Source organism: Lethenteron reissneri, chromosome 15 (assembly GCF_015708825.2).
Source record: "Lethenteron reissneri isolate LAM-NWPU_2019-01 chromosome 15, ASM1570882v1, whole genome shotgun sequence".
NCBI classification, from domain to species: Eukaryota; Metazoa; Chordata; class Hyperoartia; order Petromyzontiformes; family Petromyzontidae; genus Lethenteron; species Lethenteron reissneri.
Window position 1 is genome coordinate 4300643 of NC_083793.1, and position 19469 is coordinate 4320111.

Sequence of the window (19469 nt, forward strand, 5' to 3'; positions counted from 1 at the left end):
TTTAAAACATGGGTACATAAACTGACATTTAAGGCCCGTACAATCCATCTCAGGCCCTACACTCAGTAGACCACCATCTCCTGCTACTGTAACACATTCCTGCGGAGGGAGCTGGTAGGAACACGTTGGGTTGCTCAGTCAATGAACAAGATCAACGGCGGCGTGGTGTATTCCGCAAATATGCCCGACTGTGAGGGCGGGCACAAGCCGGCGTGAGTAGGTTAAACGTTGAGTTTTATAAGGGCACCACGAGGTGACCAGCCCATCCCCACCCTTCCCACCCTCCACCCAGCTCCACCCTCCCCACCCAGTCCCTCTCCACCCTCCCCACCCAGCCCCTCTCCACCATCCCCAACCTCCCCACCCAGCCCCTCCCCACCCATCTCCCTTTCCCACCCTCCCCTCTCCACCCAGCCCCACCCCTCCCATTTTTGGATGCACGACGAATGGACGGACACAATAATCCCATGTGGGCTGGTGTAACCAGGAGGTTCCTACCAGTATAATAGTCATAATATTTGTATCTAGATGGTGCTTATACGATAATGGTTTGTTTTTAATATCGAGGCCTTTATTCTGGTCGGCATCTCTCACATCCCATCTCATCTCAAACGTTTGAAAGGGGCACCCCCAGAGGAAACTGTACCTGTGGACACAAGGTGACTTCAGCACCTCGCCTGCAAATAGACATTTGTCTGCCAGGAGGGGGCAATGATACATCAATATTTAAAACGCATTTCTTGAGAACTGCTTGTTTAGTTTGTGTCAGAGGTGGGACAAAGTCATTGTTATGCAAGTCCAAGTCGAGTCTGAAGTCATCAAATTCATGACTCGAGTCTGACTCGAGTCCAAGTCACATGACTCGAGTCCACACCTCTGGTTTGTGTTGTCCTTCAGCCACACCTTCAATTAGTACGGTTGGCTACGTACGTTGCGGAAGAAGTTCAACGTACATACGACCGTCGTCCTGCAAGGCCGTCTCGCTGGTGCCAGCGACAGACCCTTCGTGAGATGAGTTCCAACATCATGGATACATCTTCCATGACACCTTTGGCCGTGCCCCCTGTTTGTCTGAACCCCGACCTGGAAAGACGACGTGGGGGTTCATCTTCTTGGTTCTTTCGGTAAAGTCACGTAGAAGGGAAATAATAAAATAATAAAAATAAAACATTGAAAAAGAAATGTTTTATTATTACTTTGTTATTTTATTATTTCCCTTCCACGTGACTTTACCGAAAGAACCAAGAAGATGAATCCCTGCAGTCACGAAAGCTTTAAATCGAGACGTGGGGGGTCTTTTCTCAGAGATGTTCTAAATTAGTTTGATTAATGAAAATACCTTGATTTGTGATTGCATAAATGTGTATAGTTATTATGACTTGAATTATTATTCCAAGTGCTGAACTTGCTGTATATCAATGCTTTTTGGCAGATGTATTTTTTGACGTTATGCTCGCACCCACCAGAGGGAGCTGTACAATTGCAGTTGATATTTACATCCAGATATCGCTGCTTGCCAAGGGACACTGGACAGCCATCGCCTGCCGATGATGACGATGTGATTGGTGATACACATGCTGTAGGTCTATGTTTCACGATCTATGGACCGAGCCTTCACATACCTAGTTGGTAGCAGTCCACGGGTCAAAGTACCTCCGATTGTCTACGTACGGTGCGAAAGAAGTTAAATGTACATACAAAAACTGGTAACACCTGAGCTGCTGCAACTTAATACTGGTAGGAACCTCATGGTTACACCAGCCCACAGAGGATTCTTGTGTCCGTCCGTCCGTCGTGCATCCGAAAATGGAAGGGGTGGGGCTGGGTGGAGAGGGGAGGGTGGGGAGGGGCTCGGTGGGGAGGGTGGGGAGGGGCAAGGGTGGGGAGGGGAGGGTGGGGAGGATGGGGCTGGGTGGGGGGTGAGAGGGGTGGGGCTGGGTGGGGAGGGGAGGGTGGGGAGGGGCTCGGTGGGGAGGGTGGGGAGGGGCAAGGGTGGGGAGGGGAGGGTGGGGAGGATGGGGCTGGGTGGGGGGTGAGAGGGGTGGGGCTGGGTGGGGAGGGGAGGGGCTGGTCACCCCGTGGTGCCCTTATAAACCTCAACGTTTAACCTACTCACGCCGGATTGTGCCTGCCCTCACAGTCGGGCATATTTGCGGAATACACCACGCCGCCGTTGACCCTGGCCATTGACCGAGCAACCCAACGTTCCTACCAGCTCCCTCCACAGGAATGTGTTTGCAACCAATGGTTTCATGGGGTCGATAACAAGTGTTATTTATCTGGACATGAGACCCTTTAACGTGTGCCTGCTGTAAGTATTGCTTCCGTATTTAGTTCAGTCAGGTTCAAACTAAGTTTGAGGATCTGCTAATAAGAAAATAAAAAAACAGTAGTCCAATGGTCTCCCGGTAAACGTGAGATGTTGGGTTGGTACCAACGTCGCAACATGTTTTCACTTGGGCTGCCATGGGTGCTCAAGTGATATCGTTGCATCCATTACATTGAACGGTATTGAGAGTAGCGGTCACAGTGATGTTACTGGTGCCAAAATGACTCACTTGACCGTAACTTTAAAGTCTCTCCCCCCCCCTCCCTTACTCATGAAGTTTCAAATAAGCGTTGAACAGTCCATGTCATATTGCCCTATCGAGGGTTCAGTGATTCACCACTCCCCCAGTAATGTAACTAATTTCAACAATTCAGGGTCACAAAAGAATCAGTTACTGAAATGTGTTGAATTTAGCGGCCTCTAGTGACTGAAGGGGTCACGTGAACGCTTTACACAGCAACATACCAATCGATGATTACACAATTCCACGTACGTGTAATGACGACTTGCCACACTTATCTTGAGATGGCACTTTATTAAAGACACGTTCACTTGACATCAGGCAGAGACCCCCACCGTGACAGTCCCGAGTCTCGCACGCATCTCCCTTTTATATACCGACACGAGGCCACGCCCCCCTTCTCGATTATTCTCGCTGACTCTGGATGCTCGCTCCACCGGCAGACGCCACCGTCCTCTTCCATCACCTGACCACGCTCCCTTCTCGATCATTCCCGTTGCACTCACAGCTGACTCCTCTGTCATTACCTCCCGTGGCCACCAGTCCCTTCACACTCACAACTGACTCCCCTGTCATTACCTCCCGTGGCCACCAGTCCCTTCACACTCACAACTGACTCCCCTGTCATTACCTCCCGTGGCCACCAGTCCCTTCGCACTCACAACTGACTCCCCTGTCATTACCTCCCGTGGCCACCAGTCCCTTCGCACTCACAACTGACTCCCCTGTCATTACCTCCCGTGGCCACCAGTCCCTTCGCACTCACAACTGACTCATCTGTCATTACCTCCCGTAGCCACCAGTCCCTTCGCACTCACAACTGATACCCTCGTCATTACCTCCCGTGGCCACCAGTCCCTTCGTACTCACAACTGACTACCCTGTCATTACCTCCCGTAGCCACCGGTCCCTTCACACTCACAACTGACTCCCCTGTCATTACCTCCCGTGGCCACCGGTCCCTTCACACTCACAACTGACTCCCCTGTCATTACCTCCCGTGGCCACCGGTCCCTTCACACTCACAACTGACTCCCCTGTCATTACCTCCCGTGGCCACCAGTCCCCTCACACCGCATGCAGGCTCTATTGTCATTACAAACGCATGTACAACATTGTCCCAGTAGACATGCAACGTTGGCTCAACGTTGGAGTGTAGTTGGAACCGTTATTTACGGGGGGAGGGGGGGGGTGAGCCTAATCAACCAATACAAACCCGTGCGTCCTGGGTGCACACGTGTGTGGGTTATAATAGCGGTCTGATTCGCTGGAATTGCATGTTTAAGTAACAGGAAATTATCTTATTCAAATGCATGAATGTTGAATTCATTTCCCACCGTACGTAGCCAACCGTGCGCATCGGAGATGCATGCAGCCTCACTTGCTACAAACACATTGGATGTGTACCTTGCGTATGTCAATGTATGTGGTTAGCGCTACGAGCCCTGAGACACCAGTTCATTCCACCAAACCTATGAGGCTATACAATGGATCCTTTACCTTTGTTGATTTTTTATATCAATATCTGAGCACCCTTGCCGTCATTGTTCCACACGTGGAAGCTGCTCGTACTGGTGGCATGTTGAGGCCGTGGGTTTGTTTGCCGTGTTCACATGGTTCCCGTATCTTTGACAGAATGTGCCCCTAGGCTGCCGCTCGCTGCCTCGTCTCTGCCAGAGTCCATTCGCAAAGTCACGTCTCGTGTCAACATCGTGCAAAGCCCCCATTGCCCATCATCATTTCGAGATGTCAACTACCTATCCTGGTGTACAGGAGGTCGTGGGTTGGATCCCGACCCGGACGCCTGCTGCTGTATATTTGGAGTTTGTGTGTATCTCTATCCCCGTGATCGCGTGAATTTTTCTCCGGGTCTTCCGGCCTTTCCCCTCCCTCCACATTTAGACTCGACAAGTGTTTAGAGTCTTTGGCTGCTATACATTTCCACGTGATGTTAAGCCACTCCGTTGAGATATCATTTGTGGATAAGCCAGGTCGCTTCTGAAAAATGAGCTATGGAGCTCAGTGATGCCTTCCATGGTGAAATTTAAAAGATAGTAAAGTTGTAATAGGGCCGTGGTTGCAACGAACATCAGCCCAAGACTCGCGTTTGGTGGGGAGGAACTTTATGAAATCAACAACCGCTCTTGGGCAGAATTCGCAGCCGGTTCATCCGACACCTTTCATGCGCATCAACGTGTTGCGGGAAGCCTGAAGTGTGCTTTTTTTCACCGGGTGAGAGTGAACAACACCAGGATATAGTCCCATTTGGAAGAGGGGAGCTGGGTGACAAATATGACAAACGCATTCAATTAAAGAAGTAAAGTAGTGGACGACGATTCAGAAAATTCAATCGGAACAAAAGCAAGCGATTCGAAATCATAGCAAAAACAACTGTGTTAGCGAAGAAATACAAAACGGTGCACAAACGTAAACAATGCAGAGTTCAGAAAAAATATTTTCTGTAACGTGAGTTGACGTGGACAAAGTACGCTGAAAAAGCATTCGTAGTAAAATTAAGTTACAGAAACAGCGCAATAGATCCAGGGTGATTATTGCACTCCCATGTAAACAGACAAGAATATGTGGGGAATACAACAATTGCACCATGAGGATGCCGTCTAAATGGTCATCACACTGGACTTGCAATCCAGACGTCGCAGGTCCGACCTCATGGAGGAGCAGTTCAAACAAAGGGGCACGTTTCTTAAATCTCCCCTCCTGGCTCTGTCCACCCAGCACTCCCACGGTGGCGAGATGTTACCTACCTAGCCTGGCTATGCACGAGATCGTGGGTACGATCCCGACCCTGATGCCAGTATATTTGGAGTTTGCGGTGTCTCTCTCTCCCCGTTGGTCGCGTGGATTTTTCTTCGAGTCCTCCGGTTTTCTCCTCCACGTTTAGAATCAACATCACGCGTTTAGAGTATTTGGCTGCTATAAATTTCCACATGTTAAGCCACTTCGTTGAGATGTCATTTGTGGCCAGATCGCTTCTAAAAAAGACCTTAGTGTGCCTTACCTGGTAAAATAAAAAAAAATCGTTTCGTAAGTGTGTGTCTTGACACATTCCCTTCTCAGCTGGGGCAAAGCCGTTACCTTTCATGCTCAAGAATAACAACAAAGAAGTTGATGGAATCAGTCAAATGTCAACCAAACAGAGCGGAATGTTTTTGAATCTTCAGGATGTTTATGTTTTGGTTTCTTTCAAAAGAAAACATTCATCCGTGTTTGTAGATACACTGGCGCCACTCCATATCGTCAGGTAACGAGCACGTAAGAAGACCTTCAAACAACAGAATTCACGTTCTCCCACCCGATGATGGGCAACGTGGCTGGCTCACAATCGGAAGTTTGTGAGCCCTAATCCCAGTCAGGTGTCTCCCACGAGTCTTCCGCTGATCTGGGGGGTCAATATAGTGTGAGTTACCACGCAATGACTTATCCTCGCTATGTTTACGTTTAAGAGAAAATTAACTTAACAAAGCAAAAGGAATGTAACGTCTCATTTTGTCAGAGCATTATCGGGTATATAGTGCAACTCCTATACAAGAACGTCACCAGTGCAGTCAGGTGTGCAGTGGGCATATCACCGCCATTTCCCATCAGCGTTGGAGTGCACCAAGGATCGGCCCTGTCACCACTCCTGTTTATCCTGTGCATGGACACGATCACTGCCGACCTGCACACGCCCCTTCCATGGTCAATTCTCTACGCGGATGACGTCCTCCTCTCAGATGAAGAGAGAGGAGAAGTGGAAAGACAAACGCGCCTGTGGAAGGAACGTTTGGACGAAAACGGGATGAGGTTCAACATCAAAAAGACGGAGTACATGGAGTGTGGCCCCCAAACCGACGGCACCATCAGTATTGACGGAGAAGATCTGAAGAAAGTGACGGACTTTAAGTACCTGGGCTCCACCATCAGCTCAGATGGTAGCATCACGACTGATGTGAGGTCACGAGTCAATGCGGCGTGGATGAAATGGAGGCAAGTCACCGGAGTCCTCTGTGATCGGAAAATGCCGGATAGGCTGAAGGGAAAAATATACAAGACCATCGTCCGACCGGTGGCACTCTATGGATCCGAGTGCTGGCCAGCCACAACTGTACACGAACAAGCTCTCCACACCATGGAGATGAGGATGCTCAGATGGAGCCTCGGGCTCACTCGATGGGATCGTGTCATGAACGAAGACGTTCGGAAGCGACTTGGTGTAGCCCCCATTGCGGACAAGATGCTTGAGGCAAGGCTTCGGTGGTACGGCCATGTGATGCGAAGTGAAGAGTCATCAGTGGCCAAGACTGCCGTGCGTATTGAGCCAGAGGGCCGCCGTCCACGCGGACGTCCGAAGAAGCGATGGATGGACCGAATAAAGGAAGACATGAAGACGGTCAACGCATCCCCTGAAGATGCCCTGGACCGAGCCAAATGGAGAAGACAATGCCGAAAAGCGGACCCTGCGCCACAGCGGGAACAACGCTAGGAAGAAGATTATCGGGTATATAGTACTGTACAGGGGGGGGGGGGCATTTTCTTGATGTTTTTCTATTAAAACATGTGATTTACTTTTCGATTTAAAGGCTTTCGTGACTGCAGGGATTCATCTTCTTGGTTCTTTCGGTAAAGTCACGTAGAATGGAAATAATAAAATAATAAAAATAAAACATAATGAAATATTAAATTTCGATTTGAAGCTTTCGTGACTGCAGGGATTCATCTTCTTGGTTCTTTCGGTAAAGTCACGGAGAAGGGAAATAATAAAATAATAAAAATAAAACATAATGAAATATTAAATTTCGATTTGAAGCTTTCGTGACTGCAGGGATTCATCTTCTTGGTTCTTTCGGTAAAGTCACGGAGAAGGGAAATAATAAAATAATAAAAATAAAACATAATGAAATATTAAATTTCGATTTGAAGCTTTCGTGACTGCAAGGATTCATCTTCTTGGTTCTTTCGGTAAAGTCACGTAGAAGGGAAATAATAAAATAATAAAAATAAAAATAATAAAATATTAAATTTCGATTTGAAGCTTTCGTGACTGCAGGGATTCATCTTCTTTGTTCTTTCGGTAAAGTCACGTAGAAGGGAAATAATAAAATAATAAAAATAAAAATAATAAAATATTAAATTTCGATTTGAAGCTTTCGTGACTGCAGGGATTCATCTTCTTTGTTCTTTCGGTAAAGTCGCGTGACTTTACCGAAAGAACAAAGAAGATGGAATTTACTCTTTTCTTTCCCATGCCAAGCGTATCGTCTGTATCGTGTCACAATGAAGACGTCTGCTCAGAGCTTTCGCAGACCAGCGCGTCACCCCGTGTCATGGGATTTTTCCCAGAAGATGACATCCTAGAATGACCTCTGAAGTCCATTCACCTGTCCTCCTGTAGCAACGTGGCCTGCAAATAAAAATTACCTGTAAAAACAAAGTTTTTCACTATAAATCCTTTATATGCGTGGCGGCTAGAGTCCTCTCGTCCTCTGGCTTGAGATGGCTGCCACCTATGGGTCAGATGATTGCCTGCCACCATTAAGCAATTGGTAATTCAATATTTAAAAAAATCATAAAAAGTGTAAACTTTTGGAGAAAAAAAATTCACGAAAATAAATTGTCACGCACAACGAGTCAGTGTGCAAAATGTCAGCTCGATTGGATCACGGGAAGTGGGTTAAAAAACGACCGAAAGATTTGCACGGTCGTAAGCGCGCAAGCAAGCAAGCAAGTGAACTTAATATAAAGGATTTAAAAAAGACTCTTTCATCGTGTGGCCAATCTAATTGAAAATGTTAATTTCCCCATCAGACACATATGCTAGCGTCTCTATGCAGCCAGCAATAACTGGGGCTGCGACTATGAATTCACATCTGTTGATCATGGGTGGCCGAAAGTTGGAATCTAATCTCAAGGTCTCAACAGTCCCGACCCAGCCCTCTCTGAGCCAACCAAGTAAGCCTTAAACATTACTATATTTTTTTATTACTTAAATGTCTCCGCTCTGTGCCACATGCTCCTATTTTACGTGTACAGTATTTATTTACAGATGATTGCGCACAATATAAGTTACGGGGAGAGAAAATGAACGGTGCAACCAATCCCCGGCCGTGTTTGTTTGCATTATTGTGGAGTGCATTTTGTTGTAACTTGAAACACTGGAACCCCCCCCCCCCCCCCCCAGTTCCATGGAAACGTCACTAATGAAATACATGCCGGGCTGTAAAAAAAAACCCCGTTGTAGGCTTTTTTTATATAATTGTTGTACAGCCCGGCACAGACTGTGTGGGACATGCGGGGCCCTTGAGTCAGACTGCCAATACAAGTGGTCAGGAATTTCAGCTTTTTTTCCACGACCTCATAGTGTTGAGGTTAGGGGCGGGGGGAGGTCTCAGTTGTATCCCAGATCTTTCTCATAAAAAACCCCAACTCTCTGTACTCGATTATATACCCCACGACCTCACTCAAATCCAGATTCCCATGCAAACCATTCACCGCGTGACTCACTAAAAAGTAGAAACTGCGCAGATTCGCGCTGCCGTTGCCGTACGCTTTCTTTTAACTCACTCTGTCTGTTGTTGTTGTCGTTGTTGTTCATGTCGTTGTTGTATCCTCAAATCTTGTAACTCAATTTTAACCCACTTCCCAATGTGGTATCGACTGCAAACTTGGTATACTTATGTCAAACTGATGACAACACTCTATTCTATCATGAAAAATAAAAACATATTTTTAAACTATATTTTTTACATGTTATGTTTCGGCTTGGCTCTAATTGTCCACGGTCAACTGACGTTGGCTGTAAATCACCACGGTCACTTACGTTGTGGCAAGCTTCGGGGCCACTTCCTGGAGTCGTGGAGTTCTGCCATTACGAGTTCATTTCATAAAAGCGTGTTTTTAAAACAGTTTTTTTTTTTCAATATGACTTTTTTGAGTTGCACTGTCACTGCGTGTCGTTCGGCACGGCCTCTGAAGTGTTTCTCCGACGTTCCTCGACCGGTAGCTCCAAGCACGTGGAGCGAAACGTCGGACATCATGCCGAAGAACACGCGGCGCAACCCGCGAAAATACAGACACACGTCGCGAGCCACTAGCACACAGTCACACCGTGACAATCACCATCACATCAGTCGTGCAGAACCGCTTTCTCCGTTGTTGTTTTTTTAGACCTTTGCCGCAAACATCATCGTCGTGATTATCATCTCAGCCACCATCACAATGGGAAAATCGCGATGACGCCTGGATTGTGAAGGGGATATTGTTGAATTTCGATTTAAAGCTTTCGTGACTGCAGGGATTCATCTTCTTGGTTCTTTCGGTAAAGTCACGTAGAAGGGAAGTAATAAAATAATAAAAATAAAACATAATAAAATAATTCTCACGACGTTTCGGCCACAACGCAAGCAGCCGTCCTCCGGTGAAGAACAGGTCTGTCGAGGCGACAGCGTCTTAGAGTCGCGGCATCTCTTCAGAAAGGTGAGAGACTCGATTAGCTGAGCCTTCTTATCACGGAGCTTGTTGAAGGATCTCAAAGTTGTGTGGAATCCCTCCTCGTAGAGGCGGTTAAATTTCGATTTAAAGCTTTCGTGACTGCAGGGATATTGTTGAGTCAGGCTGACGATGCGATGTGTAGTTCGGAGTAGGAGTAGCAGGGTCGGAGTCTTGCCGATGTTGCTTGCTCCCACACTGCGTTGAACGTCTTTCGCACCGTACGTAGCCAACCGTGCCTATTGGAGGTGTGGGGGAAAGACACTAAAGTATGAATCGCCGTATAAATAACGTCTGTAAGTAAAGTTGTGCTGTGTTGGGTAATACCAATACGGTGCACAGTATCCGCTCTGGTCCAGGGACTAACTACACACAATTACAGCATCCCACTTGCAACCAGTACAGCAGACCTGGCGTTTAGGGGCCGTCCATAAATGACGTCACGCGATTTTGGACGATTTTTACTCCCCCCCCCCCCCCTTCGTCACGCGGCGTCACAAAAAGTCAGACCCCCCCCCTCAAATATGACGGCCCCTTACCTAGTAAAATAAAAAAAGCTATTTTAGTGATTCATTCATGGACATTAAACGAAATGTCTATGAATAATTCGCGGGGCCGGATGGGGCAAGGCAAATTGTATCGATACTGTGTTTACCGGAAAACATAAAGTAACAACGTTGAATATTCGTTTTATTTATATCGGGCCCGATATAACATTATATATAATCAATACATACATTTCTTCACCGCTGGCTGCACTTGGAAAGTTTCTAGATCCGCATCCGCCCCAAAGTGAAGCTGATACTGGTGCAATACAATTGCAGTCGTAGTATGATCACCACGGCACTGTATCACTATTCATACTTTTGCAACTTCTGCTGATTCTATAACATACCAACTCCTTCCCTTGCCCTCTCCTCCTCCGTCTGGCCAAACACCACCCTCCCACATCGCTCCCCCCCTAGGCATCACCCCCTCCCCAGGCATCACCTCCCCCCTAGCCATCACCTCCCCCCAGGCATCACCCCTCCCCCTCTAGGCATCACCCCCCCCAGGCATCACCTCCCTCCCACATCCCTCCCCCCTAGCCATCACCTCCCCCCAGGCATCACCCCTACCCCTCTAGGCATCACCCCCCCCCAGGCATCACCTCCCTCCCACATCCCTCCCCCCTAGCCATCACCTCCCCCCAGGCATCACCCCTACCCACCCCCCCGGCATCACCTCCCTCCCACATCCCTCACCCCTAGCCATCACCCCACCCCCCAACCACATCGGCTCCACCCCCACACCTTCCCCCTCCACTCTCTCGCCGGCTGCAGAACTTTCACGCACGGAGCCAGCACCACCACCACCGCACAGCACACACACACAGGGAGAGAGAGAGAGGAGGGGAGAGAGAGAGGGGACCGCGTGTGGGTTGAGAGTTTGTGAGCTCGCCCGCCACTCGGTGAGCATCAAGCACGCGCAGAGGGTGGCGGTGTGCAAGTCGGGGAGCGAGGGGCTGGGTGCGTGGTGTGGTGGTGGCGGTGGTGGAGTTGTTACAGGCGACCAGGGGGGCTTGCGACGCGCAACGCTGGAGTGGATCTGATGGCCGCTCTCAAAGTTCCCGGCGTGTTGCTGGCGACGTTTTTTGCCCTCGCCTGCGGTGCCTTCTCGCCGGCCGCCGCTGGAGTACAACAACGACGCCGTCTCCTCCTCCTCCACCCCCTCGCCGCGACGCGTCCTCTCGGTTGCTCGCTGATGTGCGGCGCTGATGGCGAGGAGGTGAGACCCGGGGGTGGTGGTGGAACGTGGTGGTGGTGGTGGAACGTGGTGGTGGTGGAACGTGGTGCTGGTGGTGGAACGTGGTGCTGGTGGTGGAACGTGGTGCTGGTGGTGGAACGTGGTGGTGGAAGTTGGTGGTGGTGGAAGGTGGTGGTCGTGGAAGGTGGTGGTGGTGGAACGTGGTGGTGGTGGTGGAACGAACACGCGCACAACGACGGGGATGAGGATGCAGTGCCCCCGATGAGATTGCTTCGGAGTAAATATTTGCTGCCAGTGTTGTTGCTATTTTGTTGTTGTGAGAATTTGAGCGAATGTTTTTTTCGGTTCGTTTTCTCTCCTTTGGCACGCGACTTTATGCGGACTCGTGGACACGTCCCGTGTGCGTGTGGGGTGCTAAGGAGTCGGCATCAGATTACTGATTCATATCAAGTTTACGGTATCTTATATATAAAACATGCGGTACTGTAGATATCGGTTTACTGTGTAATGCTTGGCGATAATTGCTAAATTGTCTCGTTAAGTAATTCCTCGTATATTTCAAGGATCTTATATCGGTTAACTATGGTTGATATGCGGTAACGTGTGGTGGCTTATCTCGTTAACATGTTTGCGACTTTAAGAAGGGTCTGTCTGGCTATTGTGTCTAGGGACTTTTGGTAATTATATTGTTGACGCCGCTTTGAAGGAGTTAACATCAATGTCTTGGAGGATCCAGACACTCGGATTTCACTCGATTCTGTTCTTGCGTGCGATGGCGAAATGTTAACTACCTCGCCTGGTATACATGAGGTCGTGGGTTCGATCCCGACCCTGACGCCTGCTGCTGTATATTTGTAGTCTGCGTGTCTCTCTCTCATCATCATCATAATGGCTAGGAGATGTTAACTACCTCGCCAGGTACACAGGAGGTCGTGGCTTCGATCCCGACCCTGACGCCTGCTGCTGTATATTTGGAGTTTGCTTGTCTCTCTCTCTCTCTTCGTGGTCTCGTGGATTTTTCTCCGGGTCCTCCGGTTTTCCCCTGCACATTTAGAATCAACAAAACACGCGTTTAGAGTATAATTTGGCTGCTATAAATTCCCAACACGATGAGCCACTTTGCTGAGCTATCGCTTGTGGGCCAGGTCGCATCTGAAAAAGAGCTGACATCGCTCAGTGGCGCCTTGGTAAAATAAAAAAAAAGTTAGATCATACGTACAGGAGCGAGATGCCAATGTCGATGTCTACCAGAGGTCGCAAACGGGTTTTGATTCCTTACCCGTACCCGGCCGCACCAGGGTCGGGTAGGGTACCCGTACCCGTACCCTACCCGAAATGAGTGACAAACGGTTACTCACCAGTGACTCACGGCCTACCCGTACCCGGCCGCACCAGGGTCGCAAACAGCTACCCGTACCCAGCCAGGTACGGGTAGCCGAGTATCGGGTAGGGTACGGGTATCGGGTACCCGGTTGCGACCTCTGATGTCTACTCCCGACGGTGAGAGAAAGCGATTTCGTGTAGATGTGTACCCATTCCTCCTCCTTTGAAGGAGTGTGGTGGACTAACTTTATTGGTTTTACTTTCTATACGCGACTCTAAAGTTCGTGTTGCATGGCCACCACAGTCGCATCTCTGTGTGGCTCGCGTCTTGAATTTTCGGAGAACATGGGCCACGAGACGGGGGCATGAGCTGATGGATGCGACACGCGGAGAAGAACTGTGTGGAACTCGGGGTTGTGAAGTTGAACTAATGTAACGTGGAGTAGTGGCGCAGAAGCTGTGAGCCGAGCTGTAAACGCTCATCGGCAAGTGTGAGTTGTCCGGCTTGAGCTTTGAACACGCGTGTATGGGTTTTATTCATATTGCATGGGCGAGGAGACATTCCGTAATCGACCTACCTTTATATACATTCACCGAGAACTTATCAGCGTCGTCGTCGTGAACGAGCTGAGTAAGTGATGGTCAAGAACATTTGTCAAGAGTTTTAGCCGACTAATAGAGCGGCATCCCCATCGTACGCTCACCGGGGGTGAGATGGAGCGATGAAATCAGCCCGTGTGTATATGTTGAACTTCTTTCGCACCATACATAGCCAACCGTGTTAATCGGAAATGTGCTGGGGGGGGGGGGGGGTAGACAATAAACTAAACACAAAAAGCAGTTCTAAATAAATTAGTTTTCAATCTGTGTGCAGGTGCTGCTAAGTGGACTGTTACACCACAGAACCGTGAGAAATGTCGATGTCTTGGGGGGGGGGGGGGCTTCATCCAGAAGTTGATGGATCATAGCCGACTGTAATGATCATATCGGTGTTATTGGCCTGAGAGAGGGGTAATGTGAACCTGCAGCATTTGCTTTGAATAAACAAACTCTGGACCGGATTCGCTCACCTCTGGCGCTCATCAGCACACTCAAACGTGCTTCACAAACAATGCCGGTGAGTCAGTACAGACGCGCACGTGTGACGCTGCCGTGCGGTGATTGAGGAGCGTAGCGTCATTTCCATGGGTCTAGTGCACAAGGGGTCTCCAACCTGTGACTCTTCACGACTGCTGCTTCGTGGCGATATTTATTAAGGAACCCCCCCCCCCTACCTATCGTCTCGTATTCACCACACAGTGCATTGTGGCTCTTGAACTATTGAGGTTTTTTTATATACTAGTTTCTGGACCATTTTCAGAAGGAGGGTCAAAGTTTGTAGGGAATAATCGCTATTTTCTGTACTTTTGAAGCATAAGCAATTTGAAAATAACACTTTCTACCCAGGAACAAAAATCGTGTTACATAGTGTAATTATTATATACAATCTGTTATTGGCTGTTGGAGCATCCTTAACACATGTTTGTTGTAAGAAAGGCAAAAAAAGGCTATTTTAAATGTTTTTTTTCCCATCGTTTTAATATTTTGCGATCAACAACAAAAACGTCCCGAAGATAAAAAAAACGGCAAAAATTATTCGCCGGAGTTGTGGCTTTGCTTGTTGGTTATCTGGCTTTGTTGTGGACGGTGTTTATATTTGTAATAACGCTTTGTGGTGTTAGGGAAGCAGTGGTTTAGCAAGTTCGAACCTCCTTTCACTCTGGACCATTTCAGTCGGCGTTGTGAGTTTTACCAAGTTAGACAACTTAAATTTCGATTTAAAGCTTTGGTGACTGCAGGATTCATCTTCTTGGTTCTTTCGGTAAAGTCACATAGAAGGGAAATAATAAAATAATAAAAATTAAACATAATAAAATACAATTCTCACGACGTTTCGGCCACAACGCAAGCAGCCGTCCTCAGGTGAAGAACAGGACTGTCGGAAAGACAGCGTCTGATGTCCTGTTCTTCACCTGAGGACGGCTGCTTGCGTTGTGGCCGAGACGTCGTGAGAATTGTATTTCATCATGTTTTATTTTTATTATTTTACTATATTCCCTTAGTCAACTTACTTTGTCTCGACTATAGCCGGCAGAGCACGGTGTGTGGCTCTATCCCCCGTGTCTATCTCCTCATTGCAGACAACATTTACACACACCCACACAGCATGTGCTGTATACACATTCCGCTTTAGATCATGCCCGTGATGCCACCGCCTTGTCCCAAATACTCCCAAAAGACAACGTCTGTCTGCATACATGGTACGTTACGTATACTGTGCATGTGTATACCACAACATCGCCACTGGGGAGATAAAGGTGGCCGGGCGTGGTGTTGGCCACCCACCACCTCGTGTGCCGTGCTGGCCTTTATAGGTGCTCGCCCACAGCACTTGTCCCAACATTCTGTTAAGGCTACACGGGGGGATCTTTGTCTTTGTTTATACACACACGGTTACTTGCATGCGGTGACGTCACCACGACGCTTGTGCCAGGCCATGTGCACCTTGAGGCCACGTGAAGTGTCGAACGCCCACTGGCAGGAGGTCACGGGGCAGACCCAGCAGGTTGCCACGGGTCGACTGACTGAGATGACTGGTTGATGTATGCACACACACACACACACACGCGTACCAACTCACGAACTTTACAAGTACACATTCTCTGTATGCTTATCAACGACACGAGGTTGGTTGGGTGGGTGGCCAACTACCACGCCCGGCCGCCTTTGTCTCCCCAAGTGGCGATGTTTACACACACCGCACCCGGGGGCTGTACTCCTCGTTTGAGGGCTGAGTCGACCTAGGGGAGGCCCAGGACCCGGTTCAGATGATCGTCACTGGCGTTGGCCGTGAGTGGGAATTGAACTCGGGTCGCCGGGTTCGTAGCGCTAACCGCTTACACCACCGCTCCCCACACTCTCTAACACACACACACTTTTACATACACACACTTTTACATACACACACAGTGTTCTTATACACCAACTCGAATTATATAGCAATTAGGATGTTTACATTGTACGTATAAACTCCGTTTCGCACTCCAATTATTTGCTCGTTTGCGTTGAACAGCACTCGATTGAAAAAACAAACGAAATTTCTATTTTAACCTGAATACCATTTATACAAATGGTAATTGACTCCCTCCCCCCCTTTCCGGAGGGATGGTCTGCAAGTACAAAGGGGGGTTTAGCACGCCACGTGCATTCTAAATGTCCATCGAAAGTCTCGGGGCAAACAAATGCATGCGGTTGAGTCACATCCTATGTTTAATTAAAGAGGCCCATTCGAGAACAACATCGCCTGTTGTAACGGAGAAGCTTTGCGCAGAGCTCAGACAGGGGACGACAACATCGGGTTGTTTACCTGTACACAACAAGTGTGAAAGCGAGGCTTATGGTACACGCACTCGTGTGGTATTTATCACACGTGGAGTCGCAGTTACCTATTGCATAAAGGGTGAAACGACGACAAAAAATTAACCCGTAAAAACAAAGTTTTTCACTATAAATCCTTTATATGCGTGGCATCGGTTTTATTTATTATTAATTTCTGTTTTTCTTGAGTAAGAGTTTCATTTTTATCACATTGGTATTTTTAATTAAATATGAAAAAAAAAATTCCTAAAAAGTGGAAAATTTTGGAAAAAACATTTCACGAAAATAAATTGTCACGCACAACGAGTCTGTGTGCAAAATGTCAGCTCGATTGGATCACGGGAAGTGGGTTAAAAAACGACCGAAAGATTTGCACGGTCGTAAGCGCGCAAGCAAGCAAGTGAACTTAATATAAAGGATTTTAAAAAATGTACGCAGTCGTCCATAACGCTACCCATCACTTTGTGTGGTAGATGCGTTCTTAAAAATATAAATTTGGGCGCACAAAGCGAGCAGGCAGCTGTTGCCTGCCCTTTGAATCAGACTCACAATTTGTATATTTGTATTGAAGGAATCCGAAAAGCTATGAAGCTCTTTTTCACATATGTTTAGTGGGGGCGGGTTAGAACGTTACAACAAACACAATACAAAAATTTGACAGCGGTGCAGAGAATAAGAAAGCTAAACAAATCACCCAAACACATACAAATAGAACGAAACCAGCAGGCAAAGCCCACTGAGGTATTAACTTATTTTCCAGAAGCGACCTGGCCACAAACTATAGCTCATGTATAGCTGCAAATGAATCACAGAGTAACTGTCTTTAAGTATCGTATCCTCAGTTCTTGTTAATTGTATTTGAGCAAACTTTATTCATTTTCACAGGCAGTGTGCATTTCAGCAAATCTTCATGACAATACCGTTTTGCTGATCAATAAAAAAAGTTTACATATGTCAATATTTAGCAGCTTATTGTCACACCAAAAAAGAGTTTTTTTTTTATTCAACTCGCAATAAATGTTGTACAACGTTGCTGTACAATGGCGCTTGTATAGGGCTCATGCCTAGAACATCGGGCAGCATTTGTGTAAACGGCAGTATGTTATGATCATCATCACGGCAGTATGTTGCCGAAGTTGAAACCGGGCCAGAGTTTATCTGTTTAAACAAATGCCTGGGGAAAACATTGGACCGGAAGGTCAGAGGCTAATGAACCAAAATAAGTAGTGTAACTTATCCTCGTCTGTTTATTATTTGTCTGTTGTTATTCACGGTGTTGTTTTGCCCACAGTCTACTGCAACTCGTTTTATAGTCTTTATATTCGCTGTGTTTTTATAATTTTAGCTTTGTGTGCTGGGGGGGAGGGGCGAGAGAGCGGTGGCTAGTTTGTTTAGCACACTGGGCAATGAACCTGGTGACCCTGAGTTCAATTCCTAAGCCATGGCAAACATCGAGTGCTCTGCTGATGTTTGTAGTTAACATCTCGCAACGGTGGCGAGATGTTAGCTACCTGGCCTGGAGGAGGCCGTGGGTTCGATCCCGACCCTGATGCCTGTATATTTGGAGTTTGAATGTCTCCCCGTGGTCGCGTGGATTTTTCTCCTGGTCTTTCGTTTTTTTCCCTCCAAAGTTAGAAACACGTGTGTAGAGTATTTGGCTGCTATACATTTCTGCGTGAAAAGCCACTTCGTTGAGCTATCATTTGTGACCAGGTCGTCTTTTTAAAGAGAGCAGTACATTTCAGTGGACTTTACCTGGTAAAATAAAAAAAAGATAGTTTTAGTTTAATCTCAACTGGTCCTACCACCCCATCCGCCCTCTTTGCCACCCTGCATTGACCAGCACGATAAAGTATGGTCAAACAACCCCATGGTTAACGTGATATGGGTTGGCTTTCATCCATCAGTGTGGTGACGATCATCATCACGATCCATTGGCAGATAGCCCATAGGTGTCGACTACAAATTTCGTAATTTGTATCCACTTTTTTCTTAAGGAGTGTAAAATCTTTCTGGCACAAATTTCTTACGTCATCGTCAAGCTATTATCTATTAAGTCTTCTATCTTTCCGTTTGCTTACATTCTTCCCGAATAACACACTTTTAATTTTCCTATTGTTATCCATCCTACACATGTGTCCACATAGTCCCAGTTTCCTTCTCATAATTGCCTGCATCATCAGGTCTTCTTCAAAATCCTTGCCGTTCATTTCTAATTTATTTTGAAAATTAATGTACATCTTCTCTCCGCTGCATCTCTACATCAGCTCAGTCATGGGATCTTCCCTCTCTCTCTGCTGGAGTCTCAAATTGAGAGAGCAGAGGAGCTCAGACCCCCCCCCCCCCACGCCACTGTAGCGTAGCCAACCCAGCAGAGTCTGTTGTGTGTGAGCCGCGGTGCCATCGGGAGATCCGTGTTGGCAATGCGACTCTAAAACAACGCAATCTGTAACCAGAGCTGTGCCACGCTCTGCTGGAGGGGGCTGACAGGGCGTACACGTTGTGTTCAATCCGGTCATGTGTTGCTGAAATGAAGCAATGCAATTAATAAGGCAAACCACTTGTTTACAATAAACAGCGGTCACGTTCTGTCACTGAATTAGAGCAGGGGGCATCTGATTACTGAAATAATCGTTTACTCTACCGAAGCAGGGGAATCTGATTACTTAAATAATCGGTTACTCCACCGATTATCAGATCGATTACTCGGCTCTTCGGAGAACACGAAAAAAGTTGGAATTTTTTAAAATATCTTAATTAAAAAAAATACACCTCGGTTCCAAACTATGTGCCGCTGGACGGGAGATCATCGGCTGGGCTTGTTGATGTCGTCGGCATGATCGGAGTTGATAAAGTGAGTTTTTATTCCCGACCAAGCACACGTTGTGTCCTGGGTCATCCCTAGGTCGACTCAACCTTAATTAAGCA

The 19469-nt window shown here is 47.5% G+C and overlaps 2 protein-coding genes across 2 annotated transcripts in view; one reads left to right on the top strand and one right to left on the bottom strand.

The window, feature by feature from the left end:
- CFP (complement factor properdin) overlaps window positions 1-19469 on the bottom strand; it is a 261228-nt gene that overhangs the window by 56558 nt on the left and 185201 nt on the right. The window lies entirely within an intron of this gene.
- Window positions 11430-19469, top strand: part of IL17RD (interleukin 17 receptor D) — a 93040-nt gene continuing 85000 nt past the window's right edge. The window contains 1 exon segment of the mRNA XM_061551827.1: window positions 11430-11822. Coding sequence (XP_061407811.1) covers window positions 11646-11822 — 177 coding nt within the window. The 5' untranslated portion in view covers window positions 11430-11645.